Source organism: Paramisgurnus dabryanus, chromosome 1 (assembly GCF_030506205.2).
Source record: "Paramisgurnus dabryanus chromosome 1, PD_genome_1.1, whole genome shotgun sequence".
Taxonomy (NCBI): Eukaryota; Metazoa; Chordata; class Actinopteri; order Cypriniformes; family Cobitidae; genus Paramisgurnus; species Paramisgurnus dabryanus.
Genome location: NC_133337.1, coordinates 13,886,949 through 13,901,454, shown reverse-complemented (window position 1 = coordinate 13,901,454; position 14,506 = coordinate 13,886,949). Strand labels below are relative to the sequence as shown.

Here is a 14,506-nt window from a genome sequence, read left to right as displayed (position 1 = left end):
ACCCTGGTCCTCAAGGACCCACTTCCAGAAAGTTTTAGATGTCTCCCAATTTAAAACACCTGAACTAACTCATCAGCCTCCTTCCAGAATGTCTCCATAACAAGCTAATAATTTAAATCAGGTGTGTTAATTAAGGAGACATCTAAAACATTCTGGAAGGGGGTCCTTGAGGACCAGGGTTGAGAAACACTGATCTAGAGCAAGGAATGCAATGCTTGTTTTAGCAACTAGGCACCTCAGCTCTACCCATGTCCCGCCTTTTGCCATTTTCGGTTCTCCGCATGACCCGCTTACTATTGGCTTAAAAAATTCACAAACTTACGGGTGATGACACGTAGACTACATCCATTTTTTTACAGTCTATGAAGTTCACTTTCAGATTTGTTTATTATACATAAATTAAAATAATAATAATAATGACCTACACGGATAAATTGTTTACAATGAACACTGCAATATACCATTAAAAAATAAGAATTGTCAGTTTAAAGTTTGGGGACTTTAAAATTTAACACGCTTCTAAGCACATTTTGTGTTACGTTACGGTCACAAAAGATTTTAAATTTGATTATCTTCAATACTTATGTTACAGACCGGACACATTCCAAATCTTATGTTTGGTGACCTCTGACCTACATATTTGTGTCACATATGTGACAAATATATGATCGCAGAGTTGACCGTGTTAGATTAAAAGTAACAGTATCACACATTACTACAACACTTTAGCATGTGATATATCCGGTTGCTGCCTATACAGTATCCATTTTAAATGTCCTACTTTGGGTAGGTCAATATATCTAAATAAAAAAATGTATGAATATGACCCCCTTTCAAACCCATCACAGCATAAAGGAATCCAGTATGACCTAATAGCTTTGAGCAAAAGAAATACACAGGAAATGAGAGATTTGTGTACGAATGCTGGGTTCTCACACATACTCATTCATCACAAAAATCTGCTTAGGTTTCACAAAGAAATAAACATTGGATGTGCATGTCGTCTTACTAAAGCTCAAATGAAAGAGCATTGCATTACCAGAGCATAAGTCATTGATTCCTAGGGACCACATATACTAATAAAACTGTACAAGTCGCTTTAAATAAAACTGCCAGCTTAAATATAAATGTAAGCCTGTGAGCCTTAGCTCTTTATAGTTAGAAAACAGACAAGGTATCGACCCTAAAACAGGATGTGGTGATGCGTCAAACAGGAAGTTTTGTTAGATACAGCAGTAGTGTCACATGAATTCTGTGTCTATCTTTGACACACAGACGTTTTAATTTTTTCTCCGGTTATTATTCATTTCATGTTAACACTTTCAAGGGAAGACATTCAAAAGCTTTAAAAATGCCAATGTGAAGTTATCTATTCTTTGTCATGATTATAGTGTGCTATATAATAGTGTTTACTCCGTTTCAAGACACTATTTGTGTCTAAAAGTACTTGATCACAACGCTTCAATGGCCTGAGCTGGACTTCTACAGCACTCAATAGAATCAAGGACATCATGAACAATTATCAGTATAACAAGTAAAGGACACTTGTTACAGAAATATGTAGCAAACATTTGTCTGAATTTGTAGTGAGAAACACCATTATGCTTTAGGTTATTAAGACCACAATACAGTATTGCAATATGCATGTCTCAGTGTTTGTATAAAATATGTTTTGCCGACTGTTTTTACTAATACACGTAATACTTAATTATTTAAAGGAGCAGCTTGTGCAGGAAATCGTGGTTCATTCTTTGCTAGGAAAAAAGATACTACTGTATAGGATAACTAAAGAGATGCAAATAAAAGCTCAAACATTAAACAAAAAAAGCATGACTAACGTTGTGCAGCTATGCAAACTAAAACCTAAAACCAATACAGAGATGGTGACCGAATTTAATTGAATTATATTTGAATGTCTTGCTAGTTAATAAATACCCATACACATTAAATGGTTCTTCGTAGAACGATGTGGTTGGCTTTTATACAGAACCTTTAACCTCTGACCTTACACACAGCTATGATGTATCCATTCAGGAGAATCTAATATAGGATTTCTGCATGGAAAAGGTTACACGTTATAAGACACACGGGACTGTACAGAGATGAGGCAGGAGAGAGAGAGAGCGAGCGAGAGAGAGGCAGAGCTGAAGTGGTTGTGAGGGGCGGAGGAAAAAGCGACTGTTTTCAGCGCTATCACACTCAGAGCAGCGCAGAGAGACAGTCGGAGTATCAACGCTCGCTCACTCACTCACTCCTATCCACCGCTTTCTGTCCGAACAAAGCCCGAGCTTCAACCATGGTCTCTATAATCTCAGACCTGGACCCTCTCAAGAGCTGGAACGTGTTAAGGTAAGAACCGAGCCGAACATGCATGCGGAGAGCGCCGAGTGTCTCCAGCTATCCGCGCAGAGGACGCGCTTTTGTTGCGCTCCCGTCGCATGTTGTGAGACGTAACCGCGTGCGCTATTTTGGGCTGAAAAGTGTGTGCGGGACTTTTTTTCAAGAGTTCTCACATACACTGTCATGTGTCTGACGCGTGGAGTGTCTTATTAACCCTTTGAGAGGTCCACACCCTCCCCCGAATATGTCGGGAACTGTTGGCACAGAAGTGAGCGGGTCCGGCATGAGGAGGATTATAGGACCGGGCGCGTCTCGTCTCATCTGTGATGCGGGACGATGGTGCTGATGCTGAAAAGATGCAGCGCGCATCATTGTCAGTTTTATATGGAAATGACGAGGGAGTTGATTTCTACGCTTTATATCAATCGACTTTAATTGATTTCTGATATTGCACACAGAGTTGCACATCCCCAGCTATTGCGCAGGGAAATTTGCGTCATTGAAGTTGGTACATTTGAGGGTTTTCTCCTAAGCACCTTTATTTTAAAAAAAAATATGATAAAGTGTATAAGAGGCATCATAGAGAATTGATCCTTACCCCAAAATGATATTAAGGTGCTTTCAAAATGCTAGGCAGCCCACTGGGTCTAGAAAGTAAAGACAACGCCATTGTGCAAAGTCTGTTCTCTGTAAGTTTTTTTTGAGGAAGTATAAAAGGGCAACTGAAACCACAGAAAGCCAGTCATGATGTATCATCGTTCCGCTTTAGTTCTCGGAAACACATGACCCCAGAATAAGATAAGCATTTAATCGAAGTAATTTAATTTAATTGTATTTAAAATAACAAACCAAATTTATTATATGTATGAGAGCCTAAAATAGTTATTTTTCTGCAAACAAATAAATATTCAAGTAGGATTTGACTTCATAAAAATGTTTTCTGATATATCGGATGCTCATGCTATATTTTAAGGTCACTTTATATGGCCATGAACATATTTGTAATGCATTTAAGAAGGCTTTTAAATGAGGGTACGAAGTAGTGCACTATAAATACTCTGGATCCACAGATATAGTTCAGGATTCTGGGTTGTCGTAAATTGGGGCACCACTGTATTCCACACAGAATTATGGAAATAGATCAAGGGTATAAAGATGACATGCTGCGCTCTTTTGGAATAAGTGTTATTTTTGGTCAAATATTTATCCCGGTAAGCGGGTCGCAGCTCAGGATGCAACAAAATGTACATACACACACCAAAAGACAAAATGTGCAAAAGTACACAATCTCTGAGATAAAAAAAATGTGCAAAATTCCAGATTGATACACACTAGTGCGCACACACGCGTGTGGTGATTTTTATAAGCCTTGTCGTCCTGGTCCTGTCACAGGCTACTGCTGCATTTAAGTAGACATTTCCCGATCAATACGCCACTATTAGTCGGTATGTTCAGGGTTTTTTTTCTCTTCGTCTGACAATCACTATCACGTTTTCACCCCAGAGCTGGCCGGGGCATAATCTTATGTTCAGAGAAAGAGAGAGAATGATGGCTGAGGGGGGAGGACGTTTGATGGATCACTATTTGTCTTTCTCTTCTTTATTAGTGTAGAGGCTCTAGATTAGCCAGAGGAGCAGGTGCCAGACCATCTCAATAAAGACCAGCTTAGGATCAGCCCCCTTTCCTTTTCTTTTTCCTTTACCCTTTCCTTCCTTCTTAACTTCCTTCCTTCCTTCCTTCCTTCCTTCCTTTAATAAAGACCAGTTTAGGATTAGCTCTGTTGCCTGTCATTTCTTTTCTTTTTCCTTTACCCTTTCCTTCCTTCCTTCCTTCCTTCCTTCTTGCCTTCCTTTTTTCAAGCTTCCGACCAGCTTAGAATCAGCTGTGTTGTTCCTTTTCTTCTCCTTTGCCCTTTATTTTACCTGTATATTTTCAATTCCATTTCCCTTTAATTTTCACCCTTTCCTTCCTCCCTTTCCTCCATTCTCCGTTTTTCTTTCTCACGTAGCTTTAGGGCTCTCGCTGGCATTCTTTACAGCCTAATGAAGCCACCCGACGACCCAGAACACTTGTCTAATGAGGACACACTTGTGTGTGTGTGTTTGCTCAGCATCCGATTAACTTTATCATTATCTCGCCTTTGGTTCAAACTCCTTTTTTTTCCTGTCGTCCTTTATTTGACTAGAGACTGGAGAAAACACAGAGAGAGAAGACAGATAAAATTGGATCCAGAAATAAACGGCGTCTTTGCTATCTATTAAGTTGATCTTTCTGGACGCAAATCTGACGTGCGGCGCAAACAAACACTCCAGCGTCTGCATTACCTTTTCTTTTTTCTTCTTTATCCTTACGTTTCCAGTAAATTAGCACCTTGAAATGTCTAACCGACTGTTAGCAATAATTCCTGCGTAGTTCATTTTATATTTGAAAATGACGCATCTTAATGATATTGCAGGTTTGTTATGATCCGTGCAGTTTCGATTCCTGTACGTAGCATTTCTTTTTTTTTACATCATTCAAGCATTTTAAGCATCAATGTTGTTTAAAGCGTTGTTTGAAGAGATTCTTTACATGAAATGCATTTCCTGTTAAAGTAGTTAACACATCATTTGTTGCTGTCATATGCCATGTTAGAGGAATATTCTGCATACTAGATTTGTGGTTTAATCTGTCTCTTTTTCTCGACGACATCTCGAAGTCTATTCTGCATACATTCATTTTTTTAATAATGTTCACTGTGATCACCTTCCCAACTTCCTAGCCTTCTGTAACTTGTGCGAGTGTCTTAAATAATCAGTCAAGAGATGCAGCAACTTCTTTCAATGCAATGAAGAAGAACAAAAATACTCATGTCCACCCACACGAGCGCACACAATGAGTCATGAGCACATGCATAATGCTATAACACACACACGCATACAGAACACAAAAGTCTCTCTGTCACGCTGACATGCACACACTGCGCTCGGCGCGCTTCGGAAGGCAGGTTGAGTCGGTAATGAGAGGCAGCATGCTTATTAATACCACTTGATTACATTGAAAATTACTTTAAATAACAATGACAAGTTGTTGCCTTTATTGAATTAGCGGCGAGGCAGGCGGGGGAGATGATTTGATTAGTGCCATATTTAAACACGAGATTCAGTGTTCTCGCAGGTAAACTCGACCGTAAACCCGTCTTTACGTTGGTCCGTCGACCGAAATCGAAAACAAGTTGCTTTCAGGCTACAGAGAGACATAGAGTGGCACTGGAGAGGCAATGGAGTGGCAAGCGTCGGTCCTTAGCAGCGGGTGACCTCTGACCTTTGCAGTGTTGGTTTTAATGAACGCTGTTAGCGGCTACGGCTCTGAGTGTGTGTTTAAGCCTCTGCCCAGAACGCATCCGTAATTATCTGGCTGAGTGGCTTTTCTGTGTGTGTGTCTACTGTATGTGTATATATGTGTGTGTGTGTGTGTGTGTGGGTGGGTGGCTCATGCCGTTAGCCTCTCCCTGATCCCCAGCATTAGCGGCTGTCTCAGGCTGCACACAGACGGGCAACGCAGATGAACGGCATTCAGCGCTGATCTCTGCACCTGTACCAGCCTCACATGCACGAGCGCGGTTGTGTCTGTCACTCCTACAGTGCAGTATTGAGCACAGAGCGACAACGAAAAGGACGAAAACATTCACTGTGTAATTACAGCTAGATATTTAAAATGCATGAGTGTAGAAGTGGCTATGTAATGTCTGTTTGTCTGTCTGGGTATGTGTTTGCCTGTTTATTCATTTGTCTGTCTGTTAGCATGTCTGCATGTCGATCTGTGTGCGTGTGTGTGTGTCTGCCTGTCTGTCTATTTATTCATCTGTCTGTTGGCCTGTCTATCTATCTGTCTATGTATGCACATGTCTGTCTATCCACCTGTCTATGTGTATTTCTGTATATCATTTCAAGATTTTTACTGATATTAATGCATTTAATAAAAAGGTATGCATTCCTGTGATTGCACATTTGTTGTTTTCGGTTGGTTGGACATAAAATTTCGTTCTGTTAAAGCTCAGGGTAATGAGAAAGAGATGCGGCAGTGCCGAGCTGGAAGTGAAGACAGCATTTGACATGTTGTGTGTGTGTTCGATTCACTGGTCTCCACCAGAGCTCTGTATTATTGGCTGGAGTCAGCTGTGGCAATGCACTGCCCTCCGTCGTCTAGTCAGTGTGCCCATTATACTGTGTGTACGTGTGCGAGACCAATATTGTTGCTCAGTCTGACATTTCCAAAGCCTACACGAGTTACCCAGATGGGCCTGCACCCCTTGAAGACAAACCCCCACCTCTCAAACACACACACACACACACACACACACACACACAATCTCTACCTAGAGAACGTAATTACAATTATCAGCTCACCCATCACAATTACAGCAGAAGGAGAGATAGGCAGGAAAATGAAGGCAGACAGAACAATAGACACTAGAAGAAATTAGACAGTGAGAGATAGAGGTGAAGAGAGAGAGAGAGAGAGAGAGAGAGAGAGAGAGAGAGAGAGAGAGAGAGAGAGAGAGCATCTTAATGCTTTGTTTATAGACCACTGTCGTACTTCATGTTCCCCAAAATAACACCGTCGAAAAAAGCCATTCCACACATTCAGTCATGTCCATAAAAGATGTGAGATTTCTCTATTAATATCTCAATTGTTTTTCCTAGACAGCAATGAGATTAAATTAAAGAGACCAGATTTTCCTTCGTCCTCCGATATTTCAATATGAACAAAACCCTTCCCATCAATTTCTTCCTAGAGCGCATTATCTGGGCATTGAACGCCCACATTCAATTTGTAGCTCTGTGATACTGTATGTAAAAGATATTTTTAAACAAATGAGAACATTAAGACATTTACGTTCTCACAATTCTCAGTTGCAAATGCTTGCATGAAATATAGATATGAACCAGGATTTTTTTGGCTGGTTGGGGCGATTGGGAAATGGTCATAGGATTTTAATGAGAATGAATGTATGTGTGTGTGCTGCATTGTTTGAGCTGTAGGAGAGCACAGAGCTCAGGACAGAGGATCTTTTCAGGCCGCCCTGAATGACCGTGATTAAAACTGAGTGTCTGACTGTCTGAGAGACAGACAGAGCCTATTGTAATCTCTCTCTCTCTCTCTCGTTCTCTCTCTCCCTCTCTCATTTGTGCATGTAGGCAGTTTTCTATGATAAGGTTGAAATCCAGAGAGGCATATCAGTGCTGGTTTCCACCTACGCCGGTTCTGAGAGGAGAATGTGCAGCAGCTATGTTTGAGAAGAGCACTTCAGGAACCATTCATAGAGCTTTTACACTCACACACAAACACACACACTGATATCTAACCCTGTAACTAACACACGGATGTTTCACTTTGCTGTCAAAAGTAGCACCCGCTTTTTCTGCACAAATGTAGAGACCCGCTCACTCTTACCAGCTGTCTAAATGAGGACATACCATGGGGTCATTTTTATAAAGGTAATTTTATGTGCTTACATGAACTCAGCGCCTAGAAAACTAGGACGTTTTTCAGAGCTTACTTTTGGAGACTTTTTTTCAAATTAAAATAAACCCATACACACACACTAACACATGAGTATAAATAGGACAGACCGTAAACTTGTATTGTACTAACTGAATAGCCAATTAAAATAGACAAACCTTACCATGCATTGTATGTAACATTCATTCTATGTAGCATCTATGTAGCATACGTTCTATGTAGCATCTATGTAGCATACGTTCTATGTAGCATCTATGTAGCATACGTTCTATGTAGCATCTATGTTGCCTGTGTTCTATGTAGCATGCATTCTATGAAGCATCTATAGTGATGGGGAGGAGACCGCCTATGCCGAGTCCGAGTAAAGACCGAGTCTCTGAAGGGTCGAGACCGAGTCGAGACAGAGACCGTTGGTTTTCAAATAGAGTCAAGTCCGAGTCAAGACAGAGTCTTCGAGGAAGCAAGTCCGAGTCGAGACCAACTCCTTTGGAGTCAAGACCGAGTTGAGACCAAGACCATAAAAAACATATTAGTTTTCATATTCATGATTTAATATCACCTCAGTTAATAATCAACAGTTAGGCCTACATACTAAGCTAGATTGGGAATTGTTTAGAGGAGCAGTCTTAACGTTTTAATATGGACTATGCTTTAACTATCATTAAAAAAATCCCTAGCACATGCATCATCTTCTGGCTATTTTTCTAAAGATAATTAAAGGCTCTGATGGCAGTATCTTTGCATTGCACCATGGGATGTCATTTTCAAATAATGCCCGTCAACATTGCATTTTATTATTATTGTTATGTGTTGTGTGCTTTTTTTATATGAACATTAAAAATGCGCTGGTCTCAAGGACTTGGTCTGAAATTACGAGTCCTCCTCTCACTGTGGTCCGAGAACGAGTCAAGACCGAGTCTTTGAAGGAACGAGTCCGAGACAAGTCCGAGAAAGCAGAAACCGGTCTCGAGTCCGGTCTCGAATACTACATCACTAGCATGCGTGTTATATGTAGCAAGCATTCTATGAAGCATCTATGTAGGATGCGTTCTATGAAGCATTAATGTTGAATGTGTTCTATGTAGGATCTATGTTGCATGCTTTCTATGTATCATGCGTTCTATGAAGCATGTGTTCCATGTGCATCTATGTAGTATGGATTCTATGTAGCATCTATGTAGCATGTATTCTATGTAGCATCTATGTAGTATGCGTTCTATGTAGCATCTATTGCATCCGTTCTATCTAGCATGCGTTTTTCAAAGCATCTATGTTGCATGCGTTCTATGTAGCATCTATTTAGCATGCGTTCTATGTAGCATCTATGTAGCATGCATTTTATGTAGCGTCTATTGGTGCTTTTCCATTGCATTGTACCCCACAGGTCGGGTCAGCAGACTTTTGGGGGCTTTTCCACTTGATACAGAACGTAAAACCCAAACTTTTTTAGTACCACCTTGGTTGAGGTTGCAAGGGAGCTGAGCTGATACTAAAACGTGATGGGAAAACACTGTAGATTACTGATTGGTCTAAGAGAATTGTCACTATTAGCATCATTGCTAAATGTAAGTTACTGTAGCTTTACCTTCGTCCACGCGCTGTCTCGAGCAAACCTGTTGGCATTTGTGCTTTGTTGTAAGTTTCCAAACTACCTTTAGGCTGTGAAAAGCAACCACAAGCTGAAAATCAGTGACGCGCACGTCCGCAAGGCATTGCAACTTAAACTAGATAGTAAAGTTTGAAGACAAACTTTATGTTGGCTTGAGAAAGCGTAGCCTGAACGTTTAAAACGGTTTGACATAAGTTTAGTTTAGTAGGCTATCTGGCTGTTAGTATGTTTAAGTATGAAGGTAGCATGATTTACCATGAAGCTAGCATGATGTTAGCATGATTAGCATGAAGCTAGCATGATGCTAGCATGATTTACCATGAAGCTAGCATGATGTTAGCATGATTAGCATGAAGCTAGCATGATGCTAGCATGATTAGCATGAAGCTAGCATGATGCTAGCATGATTAGCATGAAGCTAGCATGATGCTAGCATGAAGCTAGCATAATGCTAGCATGATTAGCATGAAGCTAGCATGATTAGCATGAAGCTAGCATGATTAGCATGAAGCTAGTATGATGCTAGCATGATTAGCATGAAGCTAGCATGATGCTAGCCTGATTAGCATGAAGTTAGCATGATGCTAGCATGATTAGCATGAAGCTAGCATGATGTTAGCATGATTAGCATGAAGCTAGCATGAAGCTAGCATGATTAGCATGAAGCTAGCATGATGCTAACATGATTAGCATGAAGCTAGCATGATGCTAGCATGATAAGCATGAAGCTAGCATGATGTTAGCATGATTAGCATGAAGCTAGCATGAAGTTAGCATAATTAGCATGAAGCTAGCATGAAGTTAGCATGATTAGCATGAAGCTAGCATGATGTTAGCATGATTAACATGAAGCTAGCATGAAGCTAGCATTATTAGCAGGAAGCTAGCATGAAGCTAACATTTATTGCGTTGCTAGGGTACTAAGTTTGGTTGCTAGGGAGAAAATTGGCATCCCATAATGATCACCCTTCAAGCCACAAGTAAAACGGTCCAACCCCCGTGTCTCTACAATGTTCTGATGCGGAGATATAAGGCTTTGTTTATTCCGTTGCTAGGGTACTAAGTTTGGTTGCTAGGGAGAAAATTGGCATCCCATAATGATCACCCTTCAAGCCACAAGTAAAACGGTCCAACCCCCGTGTCTCTACAATGTTCTGATGCGGAGATATAAGGCTTTGTTTATTCCGTTGCTAGGGTACTAAGTTTGGTTGCTAGGGAGAAAATTGGCATCCCATAATGATCACCCTTCAAGCCACAAGTAAAACGGTCCAACCCCCGTGTCTCTACAATGTTCTGATGCGGAGATATAAGGCTTTGTTTATTCCGTTGCTAGGGTACTAAGTTTGGTTGCTAGGGAGAAAATTGGCATCCCATAATGATCACACTTCAAGCCACAAGTAAAACGGTCCAACCCCCGTGTCTCTATGATGTTCTGAAGCGGAGATATAAGGCTTTGTTTATTCCGTTGCTAGGGTACTAAGTTTGGTTGCTAGGGAGAAAATTGGCATCCCATAATGATTACACGTCAAACCACAAGAAAAACGGTCCAACCCCTGTGTCTCTACGATGTTCAGATCCAGAGATATAAGGCTTTGTTTATTATGTTGCTAGGGTCTTCATATTTTGTTGCTAGGGGCGTGGCTTAATACCTCAATAAGAATCCTAAGAGACTGATTGGATGCCTGAGTAAAATGAGCCCACCCCTATGTCTCTATGACACTCTGGTGCAAAGATATCCATCTGGGCTTTTTATAATGGTAGTCTATGGGAGATGTTGCTAGGGTACCCAAAATTGTTGCTAGGGGCGTGGCTTAATAGCTCTGGGGTGATCCTAAGAGACTGATTGGATGCTTGAGTAAAATGAGCCCACCCCCATGTCTCTTAGACCCTCTAAAGTGAAGATATTCCATCTGGGACGCTTTTATTCCCTTTTATGGGCATGTTTCCTGCCCCATTATAAGTCAATGGGAAATTTTGGGGGCCTCTTACACCCCAGGGGTACAGCTTACACCCCATTGTGAGGTATGTTCTTACACAGCCTGTCAGCCTCCTTAAATGTGGTAAGCCACAAGTTTCTACAAGTTTCTCACTCGCAGCTTTGACCCGTCAAAGTTTGTCTCAATGTTAAGTCAATGGAAATTTTGGGGTGTTTCAGCGCCCCGTTTAGGAATTCGGAAGGTCCCATCAGTTAGAAAAGATATAGCACACCTCGTCAGATCAGACCGAAAGTCTGTCCAAAGTTTGATGGCTGTAGCTTGAAAGCTCTAGGACGAGTTAGAGTTAGAAATTTTAGTCTCAGAAGAAAAGAAGAGGGAATAATAATAAGTTTAAGTGCAACAACAGTATGTTGGCTTTCTCAAGCCAACATAATGAGGCTCAGCGGAGTGCAACGACTGACGTCATGGGTGTTTGTACAGAAACTGTCATGTGAGACAGAGTTAGTGATAAACGCGATGTGCATGCATTTATTTGTGGTGGTAAATTTTCATTTTTTGTGGCGGCCTGACAAATAAATGAATCTATAGGAAACATTGCATTTCAACGATGTTCCCTCTGTTGCTCGTTCCACTTTTGTATGATATCACAGCAGTAAGCAGCGCAAATATAACACCTATAATCCCTCCCACTCTGAAGTGGTAGTAAACTTAATTTAAAAGCTACCTGGGCCAAAGTAAAGTGAGCTGACACGACCTGACCCGTGGGGTACTATGCAAAGGAAAAGTGGCATATGTAGCATGCGTTCTACGTAGCATCTATGTAGCATGTGTTTTATGTAGCATCTCTGTAGCATGTTTTTATGTAGCATCTACAGCATCTTAATAATATTATGTGTACGAGAAAATAAAATTTGGTACTCGTGGTTTGTAAAATAACTTTTTTGTATTTGTGTGCGTTAACAAAATTGTCTGTTCACAGTAGAGCAGTATTATTGTTGAACTCTCTGAATTCTGTAGTCTCATGCAAATTAACAGAGAAACACTCCTCATGTTCACACACACACACTTTATATAAAGAGTCGAGTGTCTTTCCAGATGCTGCACTTTGGGAGATGCCACACTCACAGGGGAAAATTTTCATTCTCTTACTCGCTTTCCCTTTCCCTTGGCCACATGCTGATATCATTTGTTATGATTTTACGGCACAGTTTAAAAGGTTTTGCGGGAAGGGGCACATTTGTGGGAAGAAGGCGACCTCTCTTTATTCCTTTCACTGTTGCACGCACAAACGCACATGGGGCAAGGCCAGTAAAGTGATAAATCAATTTGGAATTAATAGACAGGACAAATATGGTAAAGACCTCTTTTTTTACTTCTTTCGTCATTGTAGACAAAAGCTGTTCATGTAGAGAACACTCCCATTGCTCCCGGTGGCCCCACCTCTAAAAGGTGGGGTGGTTCTGAGAGGGACCGGTGAAAATTTAAAGCTATCTTTGCACTACAAAGGTGGTACAAAATGCCACCAGAAAAGCCAGATATTTCACACAAAGGTGGCAGAAATGTATTTACATTGGAATCCCAATCTTAGGGTCCCTCATACAGTAAATGAACCAATCACAGTATTGTGAAATTTGCGAGTCTACAGTAATTTACTCCCCATTGAAACGCTTTTAATGTATATTAACGAAATAATGGGAAATATCTCAAATAGTAGTTGTCCCCTGCATTTTGGTCATCTCGAAAGGCTAGATTAAAAGATATAGTGGTGAGATCTCTTTCGTCCATCATTGTTTTGCTTCGCTGACTGTTTGCAAGTTCCTCTTCACCCCAGTGAGTGCTCACACAGGAAGTTCCTGACTCCAGCTGTGTTGCGTGTGTGCTTTATCTCAGTCGTAGCTGTATGTCTCTACTGTGTCTTATGTTTTTACTCCGCTGTGGAGAGAAAGGCAGGTCCTACGCTTGAGATCACACACACACGGACTGTCAGTCCCTGGGGATTCAGTCCGGCATGTGGCACAAAGCAAGATACATGAGCGCATAACTTTCTTTAACGGGTTTATTTGCATAGGTTTACCACATATGAGAGTAGACGGCGTGCATCAGCAGTAATGGATGTGTTTTTTACATGTCTTTCTGGTTGGAAGTGAGAGCTCAGTGAAAGTCGGAAGTGTGCGCATGTGGGCGAAAGGGAATGGTTCTTTCCAGCTGTGTGGAGCTCAGGTTGCTGGACGGTTAAGTGAGGCTTTCGCTCTGATTAAAGTCAGGTGACTGAGCACAAGCAATGTGTGTGTGGTATTTTGTTAAACTTTCCCTTTTTCTGCTTTCACAGGAAGACAAGAATGTCTGTTTCCTGTCGTCTCTGTGCGCTAATGAGCACGCTGTGAACGCATGCATACATGCACTGCTGGAATCTAGGCAACACCCTTGCAACACTTTTACTCTTTTTAATTTCTGTCTCCCCTCTCTCTGGTCTTTGATATAATCCCTGCGTGCGTTTCCATGGTTACGCTGGCTTAACATCATACTGATGCATACTGTTTTAGCCACGGTCATTAGGAAAACTTTAACTAAACACTTGTTTTTGTTCATACTTTTTCTGATCTCCAGCCATTAAAGATGCAATGTGTAACATTTAGACAGAAACGCAATATAATATACATAACTATATTATCAGTAAAGACCTTACATAATCAATTCTATTGTTTTTATTACCTTAGAATGAGCTGGTTTTTATTTACATACACTTTGGGTCTCCTTAATGGGAAATCGCTTTCATGTTTCTACAGCAGCCCTAAATGGACAAACTGCTCTACAGAGCCCGTTTGGTCCCTACGATGACTAAAGGGGGTCGCACACCAGATGACAAGTGCCGCGTCGTGCCATGAATCTAAAAACAGAACACATTATTTTCTTATTATGAATGTACCCACACTGGCGCGCTTGGCGGCGGCTGTTCACTTTGACTCTGGACACTGGGCAAATCCCTGTCGCGCCACAGAGCGGCACTCACATAGTTTAACATTAAATAACATCATATTTGTCCCAAATCATTAGCGATTAACATTGAGTGCTAACATATATTTTACATTTCGAAGTAGACGCTATCTGACTAAGC

At 41.0% G+C, this 14,506-nt stretch overlaps 1 protein-coding gene and 1 long non-coding RNA gene across 2 annotated transcripts in view; one reads left to right on the top strand and one right to left on the bottom strand.

Annotated features, from left to right (window-relative positions):
* LOC135760585 (uncharacterized) overlaps positions 1 to 3,039 on the bottom strand; it is a 73,509-nt gene extending 70,470 nt beyond the window's left edge. Inside the window, exon 1 of the long non-coding RNA XR_010537442.2 lies at positions 2,939 to 3,039. This is a non-coding gene — a long non-coding RNA (uncharacterized lncRNA). The remainder of the gene's footprint in view (positions 1 to 2,938) is intronic.
* Positions 2,190 to 14,506, top strand: part of celf2 (cugbp, Elav-like family member 2) — a 171,848-nt gene continuing 159,531 nt past the window's right edge. The window contains exon 1 of the mRNA XM_065274614.2: positions 2,190 to 2,349. Coding sequence (XP_065130686.1) covers positions 2,297 to 2,349 — 53 coding nt within the window. The 5' untranslated portion in view covers positions 2,190 to 2,296. The remainder of the gene's footprint in view (positions 2,350 to 14,506) is intronic.